Source organism: Anopheles stephensi, chromosome 2 (genome assembly GCF_013141755.1).
Source record: "Anopheles stephensi strain Indian chromosome 2, UCI_ANSTEP_V1.0, whole genome shotgun sequence".
Classification (NCBI taxonomy): Eukaryota; Metazoa; Arthropoda; class Insecta; order Diptera; family Culicidae; genus Anopheles; species Anopheles stephensi.
In genome coordinates this window covers 42,090,216-42,110,716 of record NC_050202.1, presented here as the reverse complement: position 1 = coordinate 42,110,716, position 20,501 = coordinate 42,090,216, and the positions used below count along the sequence as shown (strand labels likewise).

The following is a 20,501-nucleotide window of genomic DNA, read 5'->3' as shown; positions in this document are numbered from 1 at the left end:
TCTTGGGGCTGTTTCTGGCTGCATGCGAGTGCATCTTCTGCCGATCTCGATGGTAGAAACCGACCAGTTTTTGGCGTTGTTGTTTTGGGCTCACTTTGCTCTCGCAACCCGTTTTCGCAAACATGATTATTATTGCTGCCATCGTCTCCCTTTTTTATGATGATTATTTTGGCGGCAAATTAACCTCACACGCACGCATCTGCTCTGGCTCTCTGCCTGCCATCAGTTGTAGTACAACTCACAATGCCACCCAGGACAGGAGGACAGGAAGTGGACGGGCTCTTAAAATCTGCACCAAACAAATTCGCATCCCGTTAGATTGGTGATGTGAACGAACTCGGCGGTATTTTGGAACTCAGCAGGTCCCATATGGGATGAAATGATAGTGTGACGGCAGCCCGTCAGATGTAAGATTGTGCGTATGTTTGTTGTTTTTCGCTGGTGCTGTTGATGATCTTCTTCTTCTCTTTTTATTATCCTACCGTTTGGCACACCCATGTGTGCAAAGGAACCACATTTGCATGTGTGTTCTTTGAGTTGGGAAGGGAATAGCGGGAAGAGGCCGGGGTCGGTCAATTGAAGTGCATTGCCAGAAAGCGAAGACAAATGCTACGCATCACGTGTGGCGGTTTTCAAATGCATCACGAACGTTGCACGTTCTGACAAATGATGAGGCCGTAAAAATCTGGCCAACGGAGTATGAAAACGTCAGCGATATGTTACGATGTGTTAACAAATCACGGACAGCTGTCATTTTAATGGAAGAAACCGTTAAAGCGATACATTTTTCCATTCACCTTAAAAGGCCGTGCATCGGGAGAGTAATGAACGCGATACTCGGATCTGGTTGCCAGTACTTAAAACAATGATTAATGGTATCGAATTGTTTGTGTGAAAATCGCAATGAAACAAAGAATATACATATCAAGGAAGAAAATATAATTAACCTTTTCTGTTGCTCTTCGGGCGACTCACGACGATATACTCACTGCAGGGTTACTGTTTTGTCCAAGGATACCCGGTATTGTGTCGTGATTTGGTGTAACGTTGCTGATGCAAAGTCATGACACCGATTGGGTGTGATAAGAGTTATTTAGGGGAATCGTAAAAAACAACTTCTTGCATCTTAACACCATAAGCATCAGAACTCCACAACGTTCAGCGATCAGATCCCGACTGACAACTCTTGATGATTGCAATCACCTTATCATTCTCGCTTTTACTAACCTCTATTTCGCTAGTTGGAATGAACGTGGAATGGTGTATTGTTATTAGTGAGATTCATGAACAAAACTTTAAAATTTTGTAGCCGGTACTTCATCAGATCAGCCAGAGAACAGGGTTGAGTTGACGATTCGCTTTATCGCTAATCAATGTTCTAAATCGAGAATGTGACAATTAAACATACATGAAACCCTTCGAATATTATGAATAATATCAGTACTTAAACATTAGTTTGATAGATCTAACGGAAATGAAAGTCTTCTATAAGTTGAATATTCCTCAAGGAATATTCGTCGTCGATTTTCTGATGAAAATATACATGACTGCCAGAGATTAAGTGATAGACTTGTTTTTCTTGGACTTTCAAATTTACTGTATTCTGAGGCACGTTTTCTTTGCATTCTAAGAATGCGCGGATTTCTCTTCGTATCGGATACTCCCTTTAAATTCTTAAAACTTTCTGGGAAAAAGTCACATTTTCTATCTTAATGCACATACTAAGGGAAGACATCTGAGCTGCCCTTGATTTCTAACTATCGAATTATAAGTTTAAAAAAAATGAGAGTAAGAGTGTGACAACATAACTTACGTCATGTAATAAAAACAAAGAACCTACTTCACAAACAGAAAAGGCATCTGCTCTGGAGCAAGCAGCAATCGCAACAGGACCGAGTGTTCAAATTACTAATTAAAAATTTATCCATCGATAACAACGATCACGCTCTCGCGATAGTCTAAGGCGTAGCGCGATCGCGTCAGCACAACCGATAGATATATCGCCTTTTCCTTTTTAATAGCATTTTGAAGCTTATCCTTCTCCACCCTCCATTAGTTGCACTGTAATCGCATTCCACATCTGCAACAGCAATATGGGTGTGGTGGTGGTGTTACACGATACAGGAGCACTTTCTTTTCCAATCACCTGCACCTGCACACGAAGAACTCAACAAAATTGAACACCGGAATAGGGGAGTTCTTCCCCAGTGGGGGACGGTGTTAATGAGAAAGCGATGTTAATTGCAAGGGTTTGGAAGGTTCGGTCCGCAGGATTTTTTTTACTGCTGCCACTATAAAAAGACAAAGCTCAACGGAACCATCCAAAGGAAGGGCACACGGCACCAAAATAGCTCAGTGTCCACAGCGAAGAGCGCATGGACTCCGGTGAATCAAAACCAATCAATCGAATCGCTATCGCTCGATTGCCTCAAGAGATCGGGAAGGACATGGAAAGCGCTTTTGTTTTTCGCCCGGCACGATATGCTCGCGAAGGCGTAACTCGTAACCTGGAGTACACAGTAGCACATCTCCCCTGGCAAGGTTACCTCACAGCACACGGTAGCGGTAACAGTTTGGTAGGGGGCAAAAATGGGAAAACAATCGACAACTAGTATATTTTCATTATCTCTCGATACACATCCACCACGCAGCAGCACTCTTTAATGGGTCAGCGGGTGCGATGTCGAGTATCGAATTTCAATTCTTCTACTACCGTCGCAGGTGGGCTAGTGTGCGAACGCGGCGGCGGCAGAAATTGAAGGAAAATTCAATTAAAAAATGGCGACATGGACGACACCATTTGGGGCCGATTGTTGCTGGCTGGGGCAATTTGTTCGTACTGGATCGAGGATAGGATTCGATTACGATCGGTCCTAACTAACGCGAACCCCCAGTAGGTTGGGGGAAAGGAAGACGTAATTGAAATAGTTCCTCTAGTGCTCACGGAGCCCGCCAGACGGCGCTTGACAGTGTCCGGGACAAGGGTGGAGAAGTGAAGAACGTAAAAAGGGCGTCACTTACTTGTAGATGTGCTTCGGATCCATCATACTCAGCAGTGATGTCATGCCGGAAGTACCCGGTTTCGCGCTGAGATCAAGCGGCTGCTCTCCCGTCGCTCCGACCGTTTCCAGCTCCGCAGCTATCTTGGCCGCAGTCGTGGGACTGATGGCTGCAGTTGCGGCTCCACCAGCTCCAGTTGCCGAATCGACGGTAGCCGGTGATATTTGCTGCTGCAGTTGCGAATACCAGAGAGCTGTTAGGAGATAAGGAACATCACAGAGAGGATCCCAATAGTAAGTTGAATGTGTCCTGGTCGACAAAATCCGTGATGTCACTTACGGTTATAGAGCTGGGCAAGATTCGGCTGTAGACCCTGGAGAGAAGTGGCCGCAGTGTACTGCGCTATGAACGACTGCAACGAGGGTAGATTTTGTGAAGATCCCGCTTCACGTAGTAACGCGGCCAGCGATTTGGCAGACACTCCACTAGCCGCACCGACGCTCAGCAGATTAGCCAAAAGCTCTGGCTCACTGCTCTCGCTCGTATCGCTATCGGATTCGGCCATCGCAGCAGCAGCAGCAGCCTATCATCCATAACAAAAGCATCGAGTCACGTCAAGAATTCGAATGAGCTTGTTCTTGCACTTACCCGTTGGCTAAGGTACCGTTCTCCTTCGGTCGGGGCCGGACCTGACTCGGGAACGACTTCGCCAGCCTCATTCACCGTCAGCAGCTTACCGTCGACGCAGAAATAGCACTTGTCCTGAGGCTTCCAGTCGACCGGAGTGGCCGCCTCTGGTTCCGTGGGTGTTTCGGTTGCCAGTGGCGTAGTGCCTGCGGAACCATCGTCTGTCGCCATCCCATTGCTGCGATGCTGAATTGTGTTGTTGTTGTTACTGTTGATAGTGTTGTTGTTGTTCGTCCCGACTATCGGTATTTTGGATGCGAGGGCCAACTTGACGGCCGTGGTCTCTGCCATAGACTCTGGGTTTGGTTGTTCTGATTTTATTCGCGACGTTTCGGCATTTTCTGTAGAATTTTCTGTATGAAGCACAGCAGAGTCATGATTGAGACCTGGTTTTACTGAAAACTCAAGTGACTACTTACCCACAGGTTCCTGCTTCACAATGGACACGCTTTCAAGTTCGGTGGCAGTTGGCTCCGCTCCTCGGAGATCGGGACTTGTCACGGAAGACGCGCGACGATCGGGTGTGTTCGTTTTTCTTGGCTCGGCAGTTACTTGCTGGGGACCGGAGGCTGACTTGGGCCGGACAGGATCTCCCTCCACCGTGCCGGAGGGTGACGTGGGACAGGGTGACGTTCCGTCAATGGTGGTACCCGTCGATGGAGTCGCGGTGCCATTATCAGTTGCGTGACAATTGCGCGGCGAAACCGATCGTTCGTCCTTGTCGTGTCGCGGTGATCTGGCACTAGAGTGAGGGCTAAGCTTTTCCGATGCCAAGCAGTTGGTGGCACGGGGACTGTCGGGACTGGAGGCGGAGGCAGCACATTTTGGGTCGACATCTACGTCGCCTTGCTGACAGTGCCCATTTCTTACTGCATTGTGGGGGGAAATGGATGACCGTGTTAGAGCCGACTCTTGAGAGGCACACAGCCGTGTCTTACCTATAGCCGTCGCGGCAGTTGTGTTGGCAGCTTGGGCAGCGGCAGGTGTTGTGAGGGAAGCCACGGCGGCAGCGTTTGCTGCGGCCACTATGGCGGCGGGACTGGTCTTTTGATCGATCATGCCGCCGCCAGCAAGCGAGAGGGCTGCGGCAGCGGTAGTGGCGCTGGCGGTATTCATCAGCTGCCCTTGCTGCAATTGGGCGGCCGCGGCTGCAGCAGCTGCAGCGGCGGCAGCGGCCACGCCGGTCGTGCCGCTCAGCAGATCGTCCTCGGTGGAGTTTGTTGTACTCGGGTCCAGCAGATTCAACTGTTGTCGCGTTAGGACGTCCTGATAGTGTTTCCATTTCCTGCGTCCCATCAATTCTTCAGCGACACGTTCTAGTCCTAGTTTAGAGAATTGCAACAGGAAAACAAGATTTAATTAATTGCACTCTTTTGGACATTGATAAAAGTATGTGGCTCTATTGCGATACGGTTGTTAGTAGATAAGAGCGAAAACATCCTTCAATCGGTCTATTATTTTACAAGACTACAGTATTTTTCTGCTTGTAATTGTCCGCTTGTTTTGGAGAAGTTGTCACTACAAAAAGGGTCCACTACAGCATTTTCCTAGATCGATAAAACTCCAAACCACTCACCAGCCCGCGAGAACTAGTAAAATGGAATCAACATTATCGTCAGTTGTGTGTGACAATGCGTGGGGTGAATTTGTTTGATCGTAATTTCCAGTAACAAGTATCAAGTATCTTTGGCATGGAATGATTGAAAATTGTAACAACTGCAAACATATTAAAATGCCTTCCCATTACAAAGCGTACGTTGTTTCAAAATCGATGTTTCGAACTAATTACAAATCAGTTCCAGGCCGTCCCTTACGTCTCCATATTCTTCCTTTGGGCGTTTAATTTCTTCGACAGACATGCTAAAAAGCGGCAACCGTTTGGCAACCGGGAGAATGGCCGTAAGAACTTTGCTAATCAATAATCATTTACTAGGACTTCCAGCAGTTCCCCCTTATGGCACCTAGCCTAATGTGGCCAATGTGTTTGTGTGTGTGTGTTTTTTTCTGTTCGACTGCTTACAATACCGGCTGTAAGGGAAACAAAATGAGGCCTGAGGGAAAAAACGCACCACGGCAATGAATATGGCTTTTTTGCACTGTTAAAGAGTTGGTTAATGTTATGTTAGTATGGCTCCATACATCGTAATACAGGGGTTTTGCTGCTGAATCCACAAGAATTAAACAATATTAGTCAAAAGACACTTGTACGACAAAGTTATCAAATAATATCCCAATTTTACCACATGATTTCACAAAGTCAACTTAAGCTCGAAGTAAATATGGTTTTCCATTGATGTAGCGTGATTTTTGTTTGAATTGGCTTATTTAATTTTAATTTTTTTAGAACAATTTAAGTTTTTTTGGCGTTTAAGGATTGGGGCGGTCCGGAGACCGAGGCGACAGCGGTGCCAGTCTTCACACGGCAGGACCGGGGTTCAAATGCCATCCAGACGGACTCCCTGTACGCAGGGCTGACTACTTTGCTATGGGTAAAGTCAAGTCATAGAAAGCCAGAAATGGCAGGCCGAGACCTTTCAAGGTTGTAGTGCCAAGGGAGAAGAAGAAGAAGAAGTTTGTTTGGCACTACAACCTCGATAGGTCTTTGGTCTGGTCGATCTGGATATTGGTTTAATTAATGGTCTCTTGTAGTAACACGCAGCTATTGTGATATCATCTGTGAAAGTTGTCCTCAAATGTTATTATTCTTATGAAATCTTTCGATAACCCCTGTAAGACTTTACAAGACCTGAAGCCAGTTTGTTTTTGAGCTTTCCCCCTATGGAGGGACCTTGTTGTTTTTAGTCTTAGTTAGTTTCTTTCGCTATTCTACAACTGGCTCTAGGCGCTCTAGCTTCTTATTTGCTATCTCCCTTGATCTGGACACAAGACACACACACACACACACACACACACACATACACACTCCCCAAGTTTTGTCTATTCTCGCTGCGGTATGAAAAAGAAATAAGTAAATAAGAAAATAGCGAACCCCTTTCTACCGTGCTGGTTCGCTTCGATAGCTCGATTCGATCCTATTTTCAAATTTTAATTACTTTCCGTTTCCGTAACTCCCCGTTTCAGGCAGTGAACGCCACTACCCCACCCTCCGTTGGCAAAGTCCCGGGACGTGAACCGAGTCGTGCCCCTTGTTTATCGAATCGGGCCGGTGTGCGGCGGACAAATTCGAACCACACGCAATTTTGACCCATTTAACCTATTCGGTTAAAGCGGCCAAGTCCTTGCAGTTGGCTACGTGTACTATGCGCTAGGCAAAGCGAAACCGGTAAGGATAATAATTAAGGAAACTCCCCGCCTCTCCCGGGCTGCAATGTTGTTCGCCGCCCCCCTTTGCACTCACACTTTAGCGTTTCACTCGTCATCGATCGACTTGGTGAATGCATATTAAAAATGCGTACTTTTTCTGCGCCTTCTGCATCAAGGTGCCTTCCGTGTTGCTGTTGTTGCAGCTTTTTAGGTTGTTTAGGTTATTATTCAAAAGCAAACGAACGAGGGCGCCCCTTCATCCGCCCGGGGGATTTTTTTTCTTGCTCCTGTGTTGCCTCAGCCGGCAGCAACTGAAGCAGATAAAGGGGGAAAGGTAACAAAATGTAGCATTTTCATGGAGTACTTGCAGCATGAGCCGTTGTACATCCAAAAACGAACCACTGCGTAGCAAAAAAAAGAAGTACGTGTGGATAATGCCTTCTCCAGCCGGTGGTGGTCGGGGAATCGCTGGATCGCTTCGGTACTACGGATTGTACACGCATCGAGGTGCAAAAAAACGATTCTCCCTCTCGAACGGAGAAAGGCCATTTTCATCATCCCTTGTGCGTGTGTGCATGTCATTTACGCGTGCTTTGCATCGTTGGATCGCTACCCTTCTTAATGCAGGTTGCAGTAGGCCGCACCGTACTCGTCGCCCACTTCGGTCAGAATCCTCACCCCCCAAATGCAAGAAATCATTTAGCTGCGAACTGGGCATGGGTATAACAGTTGGTGGAGTGGAGAGGGTGGCAGGAGACTCCACCGTACCGGATTCAGTTCTTAAGTAGCGAAAATCCCAGGCCTCTTTGGTGATACTCGTTGCCTCTTTCGTCCTCGGAATTTGGCCGCGTGGCATCGGGAAATTCTACGCGTAGGGGCGGGTGGGGTGTGGCTTCATTTATGCGTAACAAGCGCAAAGTGCGTTCAGGAACACGGTTCCCCGCGAGTCCCCAGGCTTCCCGCGAACCATCGCGCTCCTACACGAGTCCACGGTCCACGAATTTGCCAAACTTTCTTGCTCCCCATCGGTTCATCGGTCACGATTTGCAGTTGCAGCAGCAAATGCGTGGTGCGGTGCATCATCACCCAACGGCACCACTTACGTCCCACCAATTTCTGGACACGGAATACGTGGCGTGTGCCGGCCGGGGTAGGGCCTTACATCCTGCCTGCGGTGCTTCGTATCACGCATGTTTCGGCGCGAGAAGCGTGGGCCATACTCGAAGGGTGCCCTGAGGTAGAGAGTCTTAGTGAGGGGCTCGAACATGCCTGAGCACCGAAACTAGACCCTACGCACATACATAAGTAATAAATAGAAAATCGATAATGCATTTCATTATTTCAATATTAGTTTGCATTAAGTATTATTATTTCTGTCCTGCATCACAAGACGTTCGGCACACGAAACTGGACGAATCCTTACGGCCTTCGGTCAAGCTGGACTATTCCATCTCATACTATGTCTCTCTCTCTCACACTTTCGCTTTGTCTTTTTTGCTCCTGCAGCTGTTCGCTAGTTGTGTGCGTATTTCGGCTCTCAATCTTGATATATCCTTATCACACTAACCCTTCCCGGCGCCTCGCAGGGCACCTTTCTGCCGAATGTGGAGATGCATGTATGTCCTTTTGCTTACGCGACTGGTGCACTGGTGTTTTGTAAAGACGTTGCCGGTGCTACTAGTACGTGCTTTGGATTCGCGTGTGCGCACGTGTTGTTGTGCATGTTGAGATGGGCGAGCGATTGGGGTGAGGGTGCCCGACTGGCATAAGCGAAGAAGAATATCAAAAATATCAACACCAACAGCAATTCCATCATCACCCAAAAACAGAACCACCCCTTTCCCGGTTGTCTTGGGCAGCGTTTTCAAAGTTTCTGTCTTCGTCTCTCGTTAGCCAAGACCATCGAACACAAACTTTGTGAGGGCCCGTTCCCGTACGAAGGAACACTTCTTCGACGACCGTACGACCCTTGTGCCTACCGAAAATTGGAGAAAATGACCACGTACTTCTTCATCTACTGGCATGCAACGTTTCGTGCCCATTTACCACCCACTGACCGATACGGAGACGCACACAAACACACATTGACCAACGCATCCGCAAGAAACAGTCTCACCGGTCTCCCCCCCCCCAAAAGTCTCTCAAAGCATGGCACAGTGGCCGGAAGGAATGAGAATGAATGTATGAGGCCTTGCCGTTTCTTCCTTACCACAGGTCTTGCTCGGCAAGAGGATGCTGGGTGGGTCGGGACGGTTCGATTCTCGAAAATTGCATTTTCTGGCCACATCCTAAGGTGCCGGTCGTTTCGACCATCCATCCCACCCGGGTCTGCTCAGGATCTCTGCTTTTGTGTTTCCAATCGAAATCTTATACCAGGTCCATGCATATAAACACGCACGCATAAATACGCACATAGCACAACATACGGTGTGCACCGGGTGGTGGTTCACTTGCCCTCTCCCTGGCAAGCACTGAGTAAGAAGGCAGGCACAATAAGGAAATTTCAAATCTTCGATCGGATCCAAAATTTACCATCCATCCCGCTTTCGGGAGGGCCGTACTGGCCGACCGAGTTTGAAGAACGGGCACCGTTCCAGGCAAGAATAAGAAGACGGCCGCTTCTTCTAATCTAGCACACCCGGAAGTCTTCGAACTGGACTTCCCATTGCTTGTAGTGCTTCCTCTACTTGCCTGTCGGGAAAAACCACAAACCTTCGGTATTGCTTCCCATTTGCTGCACACGAAGGAGGAAAATCTTCATGAGGAGGAAGAATGTCCAAGATTAGGCAGGATTGTCGGTGGTAATGAGGAGACAAGAGGGTTGGAGATCAGAAGGGGATGGGAGGTGTTTGGAAATATTCCGACCGATACATACCCAGCCCAACACAAGCTTGGCGTATGCACAAAGCGTTGTGCATTGTGTAGCATCAACATCACCGTTAGGGGTTTTCTTTCCAGATGAAAGAAAACTGCAAGAAGTGTGACACCAGCTGGAATTGATGGGGAATGGGGGTAAGGGAAGGTTAGAGGGGACTTGTTCCGATCACCCATTCCTTGATATTCGCTTCTCCTGCTGCAACACACATAAAGAGGGCGAGGGCAATTGCTTTGGACGCCCACTGTGCGCTTTACAATCTAATTTCGACTACCTCCTACATTATTGATGCATCCGAAATGCATCCGAAAATTCGTACCCTTTCGCATCCGTTGAGGAAGACGGGTACGGGGTCGAGGTACTTCTCATGAGGAGGAGGAGGCACTCATTTGAACGCACATACGCAACGTTCAGACCAAAGTCTTGATGATGTCTTGTGTCGCAAGGATTCGTCTAGCACTACCGTCTGCTGAGGTTAGGATGGTAAGATGAAAATTGTACTCCACAAATTTGGGTTTGGAAAAGAGGGAGTATTGGGGCAGGTGTCACCGGAAGTGCTACAGAAGAAGAAAGTGCATATCCGAAAGGACCTGTGTGCCGACCTGAGTGTGCGTACACTAATGCACCTTGAAGAAAATTTCAACCCCAATGATCCTTATTCTCATTCCACCGCTATAAGGCCACCCGATGGCTTATATGCCTGCCAATATCAGGTATGGTGATGCAAGGTGCTAAGAGAGCTTCTGTCTTCCTCTGCTCAGACTTCTTTCCAATCCATGGCGTTGTGCACTTATTCGATGTTCCTCCCTGACTCCTAATGTTCCGAAGATAGGTAGATTCAAGAATCGAAGAAACTATGCTCCAAGGGGCTAGAAAGATGGCGTCACACAAACCAGAGGGTTTGGCCGGACAAAACGGATGGATTTCATCGTCTTAGGGTGGGCCACAGCCACGGGCATCGTCGTCTTCCTTCGGGTTGGGATGGTTGTAAATAGAATCCAGTTTCCGAAATCCTTTCGCACCAACACACACACATAGGCTGCAACGAGTGCGAGTGCATTGAATCCCTGCCATGTTCCTTATCTCGACTGACCATTTTGCCGAGAAATTTTCGGATGACCGCCCCAAATCACTGCCACCACCCAAAATGTGCACCCGTCCTCCTCGAATTGGCAGTCGCCTTCCGTGACTTTCCAGCACCGAAAATCCTTATCATAAACATAATAACATGTTTACGTAGGTTTTACACACGCACACACGAATTGTGCCATAAATTATTCGGTTTAGAATCGAAAGCTGTACATTGCAGCCCGACGATGGTGTGCATACCGTCGCGGTTCCTTTTGTCCCTGGAGCGTGCGCCAGTTTGGAAGATTTCTATTTTAGAGACGGCTAGGCCGGAACACCCTGCAGGGAAGCAACTTACGAAAATGGTCTAGGGTGAGCGGTAAGCCAACGTGTGAGAGTGGTGTGGGTACAGTCGGTCAGCTGTGGTTTTGCTGCTCGTTTGAATCGAGTTGTGGAGTAAGGGATTTGTTGCCAAAAGCCTCATCCCAGAATGGCATACATGTGGCTATCGAACGCTATTTCGTGTGGCCATGTCTCCGATCGACGTGTTGGTAGCTCCGAAAATGTGATTAGCAAAAGGGGATGGGGAGGACCACATGGTCACAAGACGGGATGTAATGCTGCTGTAAAGGATGGGTGTGTTTCTGAGGTATTCTCCGACGTATTCGGGTGGGATGAGTTAAAGCCATCTCTCCGACATTCCACATGACCACCCAGTTCTCCAGCATAATCCGTCCTACTGGAAACGTACTATCTCTCTTTCGCTCCCGGTTCGATGTCAATGTCTTGCCAGATTGTTTCACCCTTTAAAACTGAACAGTCTAAGGGTGGGGGCTAGTTTCTTGTGCTTGATAAAATGTTTCAATTTTTGGCATCATTCCGGAGCTTGAGTTTGAGTGACGGTAAGGAGAACGTCTGCAAGGGTCAATCGTTAAGAAAGTGAGGAGAAGCAGCTAGCGGTGAGACAACAGGCGGGGTGTTGTAATTGGAATTGGATTGCACTTGGGTGAGGACACTCGATTTGGCAACCGACGAAAAGTGGGATGTTGTTGGTGTTGGTGTTGGTACAATGATTACAAAAAGGCATGTAGGATTTGCAGTGAACTTTACAACAAGATTGCAAGAAATGTTGCTTTGGCAAGTTTGAAAGCTACACATGTTGATGGGAAAATCATTTGATTTTTTAATTGACTGATTGCAATGGTCCTGGTAATAGCTTTAAATCGATAACAAACAAAATATTGCTGATAAGTGGCTGACAAAACTTATTGACAAAATTCATTGACTCTCCATGTTACGCATCCACTTAAGGGATAAGAAATTGAACTAGACGCACATACATAATAACAACCAATTTTGCAACAACATAAATACTGCATGTTGTTTCATATTTGAATATACATGTCGATCAAATATCAAATAAACTGACCATCGATTGCCAGAAAACGTGTCATCTTGAAACTCATTTCGACATCTTCAAACGGATCCTTTCTCCACCTGAGGTGAAACTATCGACTGCTACAAACTGATTGTGTGGACACCGTCAGGGCGTGTGAGTGCGTGTGGGTGTGTGTGTGGGAGTGCAACATATTGTACTGAATTCCGACCCTCATCCCTGTCCTGGCACGTACGACCCGGTCCATCTTATTTCGTACTTGAGCGACATTTCCTATGTCTCCGAGAAAGTCTTCTTGATATCGAGTTGCCGTCCGTTTGCTGTACCGTCCAGTATCCTATATTTTCCAAACCGAATCGAAAGACACGTGGTTGACACGTGTAGGATGGGAAAGAGAGGGATTTGGAGGAAGGGGAAGCGGTACAAATTTAGGTTTTAAACCACATTTGCATCTTGGTTTGGCATTTCGAACGCATTTTAATAGAGTTTCTTCGTATTCAGTAGCCCAGTGTCTTGGTGAATAGTGTGTTGTGTTGCGACGAATGAACTCACACACGTATTGCGTGTGATGGGTGCTAGGAAGAGAAGAAGAAGAAGAAGAAGAAGAAGGTGGATGAGGAGAGTGGCTGTATATCCAAAATTCCGGATATGCAACGTTACGCACTTGCTGGCCCTGGCGAAGATTATTGGAAACCCGGGCAGACGGTATAGGTTATCCGAGCTATTTCAAGGATCAGAGACAGTGCGAAAGAGAGCAATGCTTTTTCTCCGATACGAAAATTGAATGCATGCAAAGACAGTGCCCGGGCTGTTCGATAGCTACGCAGGTTCCTCCGGCTGTGAACTTCCTCTGTCAGTTGCAATATTCGGACTTGGGGAATGGGGAACTTTCTTTCGTCCTAACTCAAGAAGCTAGCCCATAAGAAAAGGTGTCTGAAAGGAAGACCTTGGAATAGATGCACTTTGAACATGTGAGCCGGTAGCAAATCTTAGTGTACTGTTTCGTATCTATTAGGAGGCACCGGGCGCACGGACGTATCCTGCAATAAGATACAGTGCCAGATTTGCCTCCGAGGGGGCAGGAGTGAGGGTTGTGGTGTGTGTGTGTGTGTGTGCGTGTCCAAAAGCTTGGCTTGGCCCGGACCAAGATATAATTTCAGGCAAGTCCTACCGAACTCATCGAAAGCGTATCGGGCAAGCATGCATAGTTTACAAGGAGCAATTAGATTTGCCTTTTATACACACTCATACACATACCGTTCTACTCTTCCTGTGCCAAACTATATCTTGCTGTATCACAAGCTCCAAAAGAAGACTGTCTGAAGAAATAACTACCTTCGGTTCGGTTGGATGTCTTTTTAAAATCAAAATTAATGAAATTTCCAGTTTCATGCTACTGGCCGGCACCACCGGTCAATGCCTTGCTAATCGAAGACGAAGAATAAGGAATGTTCAGGGCGTCTTTAGACGCAAGAAGATGCTCTGCAGCCGAGCGTAAGCAACCATTAGGTGAGTTGCACATTCAGCAACTCGAGAAAGGTGAGTGAGGTAAGACATTTTGGAGTTGGTTCCTGGTTGGGATTAGTCGGAAGCTTTTCCAGATCTCCACTTCCATCCCTTTTTCTGAGGATGCCTTGCAAGTGTGGACATAAGATAGGACAATAGGAGGTATGCTATCCGGGGACGTCTTAGAAGAACAGGCGCATTGTACTAGGCCTGTGTAATAAATACCGATCATAACTCGATCATCAATCAATTCTTCCGTGCATTCGGGTTTCTTATTGATTGTGAGTTTTCTCGACGCTGCCTCAGCACCATTCCCCAATCCCCGGGTGGATCGTATTCTTCAGATTTCGTCCATCTCATGCTCATGCATCTCAATAAATTCACATTGTTTCGTCGACATCAAGAAGGTCGGGGAGAAGGCGTTTTGCCCAAACGAGTGCGCTTTGCCGGGGAAGCAGTTCCGGGGCAAGCATCCTTTAATTTATATTTACCATAAGAGCTACCGGAGCACACCATGACCATTATGTGAGCCGGGATTTGATCGAAGGAGGGGCAATCTCGAGAAAATAGGAAAATAGCAAGGCCAGTTGGCTTCGACACCCAACCCACCGTGCCAATGTACCATATGCTCTCGACTTGGCAACCACCACACATCATGGAACTTCTTGCAGGGAAGAAAGTTTGAAGAAAGGCAGGATTCTTCAAAATATTATGCCTATCGAGTAAGGACCGGACCAGTGTCTTGTGCCCCCTGTGGCACCTCATTCCAATTAGGCTGTATCGGCCATCCGTGTGCAGTGCGTCCCGACGAAAGGCGATGGGACTTACCTTTTGTGTGTCTTGTGTTGTTGTGAAAATCATCGCCGATAAGAAAATCTTTCCCAACTCCCTACCGGTCCTTCCTTTCCTCGATTTTCCGCTATCCTCGGACTTTGGTCGGTTTCGGTAAGTTTTCACACCGGCCAAGTGCATCCGGCCCACTCAACCAGACCAAGGTGTAATCTACATCCAGCCTGGAGGAAACAGACGCGCCCTTCTCCTTGCTTCTCGCCCTCTCTTTGCCTCCTGAACATCATCAAAAAACCACTCACTCTTATGCATATGTGTGAGAAGCAGATGGGAAAGCACATCCACAGCACTGCATACGCAACGAGCATCGTTAGGCTTAAGATTAATTCGAGGAGATTCTAAAATTTCGTCTTAGAAATCTTACAAAAGCAAATGATTTTCCGAACGGGCGACGGAGAGGTTAAGAGGAGGACCAATTTTATGTACCCCACACCAAGAAGACGAGCCAACTTCCGGACAGGTGAGCCACCAGTGTGCTTCCTATATGCACAACAGACACGTCCGATACGCATCGCCCGCTCATCAACGATCTTTCGAGGGGCCAATTCCTTGCATTCCCAATGCCCCGGTACCTGGTGCGTCTGTGTGCGAGCGTAACCAGATGGATCGATTCCTGCCCCATAGCCTTGGAGAAATCGAATCCTTAATAATTTTCTTAAACTATCCTCCACGATGCTGCTGCGAGCATGGGGCCGTTTTTCTTGGCTCCCGGGTAGTGGAACGTGTGTCGGTGTTGGAGGAGAATTTTCTTCCAGAAAGGATGTTGTTTCTTGCTCTGATAAGATTATGATCCTGGGCTGGTCTCAACCAAGCACTAGGAGAATAGAAGCAGATGTGCCGGTGGAGGCTGATAGTGAGATGAAAAAGATGCCTTCGGTGCAATAATCTTTTATCTTTGCCCAAAAGGTGCTCCGGATGCATACACATGATGCATCCGATGAACCTTTATCTACCTGAGTGCCAAACGTGTACATGACCGTCTGCGCTGCATTGCACTGCTTCGTTCTCGCTTCGTAATCAATGAACGAATCGGCAAACGCACATCTTACCATCAATTTTCGAGCAAGCGCCTCTTGTGCCGGGGACAACTACAAGGAGGCAAAGGTAAAGATTTCTGGGAAGAATAACCACTGGCCAAACCGCCGGCTCGATGTGCGTGCGAGTGTGTGCGTGTTTATGTTTTTGGAACCGAGTCATGGACTGTTCTCTTCAATGCAAGCTCCAGAGTGCTTCGAATGTGTTGCTTCTTTGCGAGTCATCGATTTAGGATGCACATAAATAAGATTGTCTGAAGAGTGTAGGGGTTTTTACAAAATCTGAATTTATATAAAAAAACATCGGAAGGATTTTAGGAAGAAGTTCTTAAGCGATTCGATTAGTTGAATTAGAATCCCAGTTTTTGAATAGGTTAAATAGCTAATTTAAAATATGGCATTACAGCAACATACTCTCCATACGTCGAGTGATGGCACCGTGCAATGGTTGCACTACAAATTAAGGTGGCGCACAAGAAATTTAACCCAACAAACGGGTGCCCGAAACCGGGGTGCTACATTCGTTGAAAAAGAAGCTTGACATCGTTATCGATTATTTTCCGCACCCACTTTTCTGCGTGAAAAGGGCACTAAAGTCAGGAAGGAAGGCAGGAAGAAAGGCCTGGCGGGGAGGAAACGCGGTCGAAGGGCGAGGTAGGATTTAAAAAGCAAAAAAAAAAGAAGCAGCTATACTACTTCGTTTTGGTTCGTCCGCGGTCGTAAAATTTCTTCCGTTTTGCCTCCACCGTGTGCACCGCTGTGCCTCAGTGAACTCCCACTCCCTCGTTTGCTGTCACTGTGTGGGGCTAATCCTGACAGCTCTAGCTCTAGGTTGCTGGAGTTGTGTGTGGCATTTTTTTCGGTTCTCTTCCACTTTACGTTTGCGTTACGGGGGTCTTTTTTCTTTATTTGTTCCTGCCACCACTTTGACCGAGTGTCCTAGGTCGCTTTTGCCAGTAGTATCCTGCTGGGATAAGGAATTGGTGACGATGACGAGACCGAAATGGCGACCGAAACTGCCGTGAGGTGCAGGATCGATAGTGAAAGAAGTGCGAATGAACGTGACATGCACGTACCGTGGTATTTGTGTAGTTTCGAGGCCATATGGTGGGTTTTGGAGAAGACATTTTTGTTGCTGTTGCTGTATTTGCCTCAGTTTGGAGCAGTTTCTGTCCGGAAATAGTAACACTAATTCACCGTGCGACGTGCATGGTCATGTGAGGTGATACGGTTACACAGAGATGTGCTTCAATCACCGAAACCTGAATTTAGAGCACTGCTACACTAATCAAGCAAATTGGGTGCAATTGCATTACGGAATTTGGGAGCTTCTCGTATGACTTATTTTTTATTTCAATTATCTTTGATTCTATCTACTTTCTGATTGAGTTATAATTATCTTGTAATTTTCAGTCCATAATATATAATTTATAAAATAGTTTCCAAATATAGTTCTCTGAAAACGCGGTATTAATTCATTCATGCTGACATGGATGAAAAATTGAGGACAGGTTCTAGCCATTATTTTAGCAGCCTCAACAATACTCATTACCTAATCAAGATTCGGTGCAACATCGACATGACATCGGCAATGAGTTATTTATTTGAATTTTTAGACTTCAAAGATTCAAGATCGTGGCTCAAAACTCGTCCTGACCGTTCCACTGTACTGTGAATTAACAATTCAACTACGTGGTAGTTGCCAAAAATGGTTGGCATTACCTTAAGAGGTCGTTAGGTCAAAAGGAGAAAGAGAGCTAGAGCGGCTCCCAAGTAAGGATTTCGATATAATCGATCTCCTAGTAATAAACCAGCAGCGTGATAAGAGACGAATGAAGTTTAGTAATTCTCTAAACTTCCTCTAAACTAACTCTAAAGTCTCTAGAATAACAACAACCAGAAAAAAGCACACCAAACCCCGAGCTGGTTGTTCCTCAACCTATAAAATGGGTCTTAGACACTCGAAGGGCTCATTTGTAGACATGTATCTAACTTAAAAGAGTCAAAAGAATTTGTCCATATTGAGAGGTAAAATGATATTTGGTGCTGATTAAAACGATGTAATAATGAAATGAAGTTAGCTTAGCTTATCCCATAATTCTAGACCCTCTTGAGGCATAATTTCATATTCTAATTTTAAGGGTTTACGATAACTATCCTCAACAAAGATATCGCAGTAATTGCGCCGATCCTTGCACCGAAAAGTTTGAGGACTCCCATACTATATATGATTTAAGCTCAAGACATCCTGGAAAACATTATAGTGCTTGTTATGAAATAACAATTGCTAATGAAAAATAAATCATACGAGACTGATTCAGAACCGAGCCCCCTGTGATGGAGGGAATATTAGAGTCCAATCAAATTGAATAGGCAAAGATGGGATCAGGCTTGAAGGGTGCCTGAAAAAAAAATGAAACACACACACACACAAACACCCACGCTCTCACACACTGTCACCAACACAACGAGTGGATTTAAAAATCCCGGGGATTCTGCATCGATGATGCATAAATATTTCACTTTGTCATTTATATCAATTTTGCATGAATGTTTTTACAAATAATGATAGGATAATAATAGCCCGGTTGGTCGGAAAACGGTGGATAGGATAGTAAGGGTCGGTCGGCGGTTGTGTGGAGATAAAATAAAAAGTATATATATGTATAATCGGGTTGTTCGGGCGTAAATACACGTAAATCGTCGTTCTGGACCGACCTGCTCGACCTGGCGCGGATAGGTGGCGGCCGGTTAGAAGACGGAGCGGCCACACCCGCATCCACGCATCAAGCCTTGCTTGTGGGTGACGTGTGTGTAGGCGAGCCTTCGACATCTTTGGCGCACACAGTGTCACCGGTGATATCTTGTCGCTCCAATGCCCTGTCGACACGCCGCGCACTGCTACTGGGCGTCTCCATCTCCAGGCAACCTGAAGAAGCAAGTGAGGTGCCCCGTCTATCACGGGGGTTATCCGAACCCCTATCCATAGTTATGTTTTTTTTTTCGAACTTCTACCACCCTCTACCAGCATTTCCCCTATGCTTCACAGTGTTCATTTTTAATTTACGAAAAGCTGAAATTCATTTTCGGGTTCTGCAATTCAATTTGCTGCAACGGATGATTATCCAACAAACGCAACTGAACGGCACATTTTTACGCGACTGGCAGGCGGATGCGGCCGGTGGACGGTGGCCATAATTATGCTGTCCATCCTTAACCACCGCTGCCCTAGGGGGTGCCCAGGTCCGAGCAGGACGATAAGGGCACCGGTCGGCAAATATGTGCGTATTGGTAATTTTGTTGGCGAACGGAGTAAAAAAAACGAAAAAACGAAAACACACACACACACACACACAGAGGGGTGAAAAAAAGTTGTTGGGGTGCAATTGTAGTTGAGAATGGATTGCAGCAACAAAAAAAAAGTGCATCGATCGCAACAGAATATGCAGCACACATGGACGGCGATGTATGCAGGCAGGCAGGCACAGGCCAGTGCATTACCCCAACGTTCAGCCCCAAATGTGTTCGGTGTTGTTGTTGCTGTTGGGTGCCCTATCGTTCAAATCCCTCTCCCCTCCCCCCCCATCCCCCCTCCTCCACCGTCACTCTCAGCGGAAATGGCGGCAGTAATGGCAGTCGAATTATGTGAGCCGTGATAAAAAAGGATGTCGAACGTGCGACAGGCTAATGGATGAGCGGGCAGGCGAACAAACAGGATAGGACGTTTGAAAAAAAAGTACTTTTTGAACATACATAGAAATAAAAAACTCGTATATTAAAACGCAAAACTCCCTTGATTCAAACCTCCCCGGGTCGTGTGGTTTCTTGCATGCTTCGATTCGGCTTCTCGTTCCTTTTGCCATTCGCTTGCTATTTCCATCCTTTCGGCGGATTGCTACCATCCTGTGCTGTACCTTGCTTCATGCTACCTCCCAGTTTTGTTTTGATTCTCTTCCGCACCGGGGTGAACCGGGGTTTTGGCGGATTGGGTAGTCGTTTAGGCGTCTCGAATGAACATACGCTTCATAAACATGGGCACCGGGCGCATAATCATCAATCGGTATGTTGCCTTTACACTCCTGTGTGCCTGTGTGAAACGATGGACACAGCATAGAGCGATATACTCGTGACAAACAACAGCAAAAAAGAAGCCCCAACCCGGAACCACTATTTGGGAAGAATTTTTGTTTATCGATTGTTTATTCCGGTGGAAATGAGCTGCACAAGGTATACACGGCAGGTAGAATATGAGTTTTACATAGAAGAGATAAAGAAATAAGTATAATCTGGGAGGCGATTTTGATCAACCGGATTGAATATTTTTTTAAATGAGATGATGGTAAATATTACTGAAGGTAATTTGCCTCTGCTTTTCTATTGCTGACATTATTTGCAATGCTTAAAGCAAATCATTTAAATTTGTTTCCTTATCTTGTTTTTTGATAATTTTCGACAATTAAATTGAGTTAAAATTGACAATACATACAAGGCGCATCATTGAAACGTTATTTATTGCTCCCAGACTTATTGAACGGCTATTACTTAATCTGATTCTAGCGGACGTTTTACATATTCAAGCAATTCTACAAAATATAACGATCAAGGGAAATTTCGGTTCACTATAACTTTTGTTAAACTATAATACCGTAAAAATTCATGCTTTTTGTAAACCTTAAACTTGTTCGTTTTGACGATAATTGAGTTATTAGTGCACCTGTCCAACTATAAGGACTTCTTTGGACGATGTGGCTGGTCTCCTTAGCAACAGCGCAAAAGATACAGCAGAGTATTCAAATTTCTGACACAAACAAAGACATATTGC

At 46.3% G+C, this 20,501-nt stretch overlaps 1 protein-coding gene across 10 annotated transcripts in view; it reads right to left on the bottom strand.

The window, feature by feature from the left end:
• The window catches only part of LOC118503280 (mushroom body large-type Kenyon cell-specific protein 1), a 129,979-nt gene that overhangs the window by 37,202 nt on the left and 72,276 nt on the right, over positions 1–20,501 (bottom strand). For all 10 annotated transcript variants that reach the window (XM_036036361.1, XM_036036360.1, XM_036036362.1 and 7 more), the window contains 5 exons: positions 4,626–5,009; positions 4,107–4,556; positions 3,649–4,040; positions 3,340–3,583; positions 3,022–3,253 (listed from right to left, as the gene is read on the bottom strand). In XM_036036361.1, the coding sequence (XP_035892254.1) occupies positions 3,022–3,253; positions 3,340–3,583; positions 3,649–4,040; positions 4,107–4,556; positions 4,626–5,009 (1,702 nt within the window). The remainder of the gene's footprint in view (positions 1–3,021; positions 3,254–3,339; positions 3,584–3,648; positions 4,041–4,106; positions 4,557–4,625; positions 5,010–20,501) is intronic.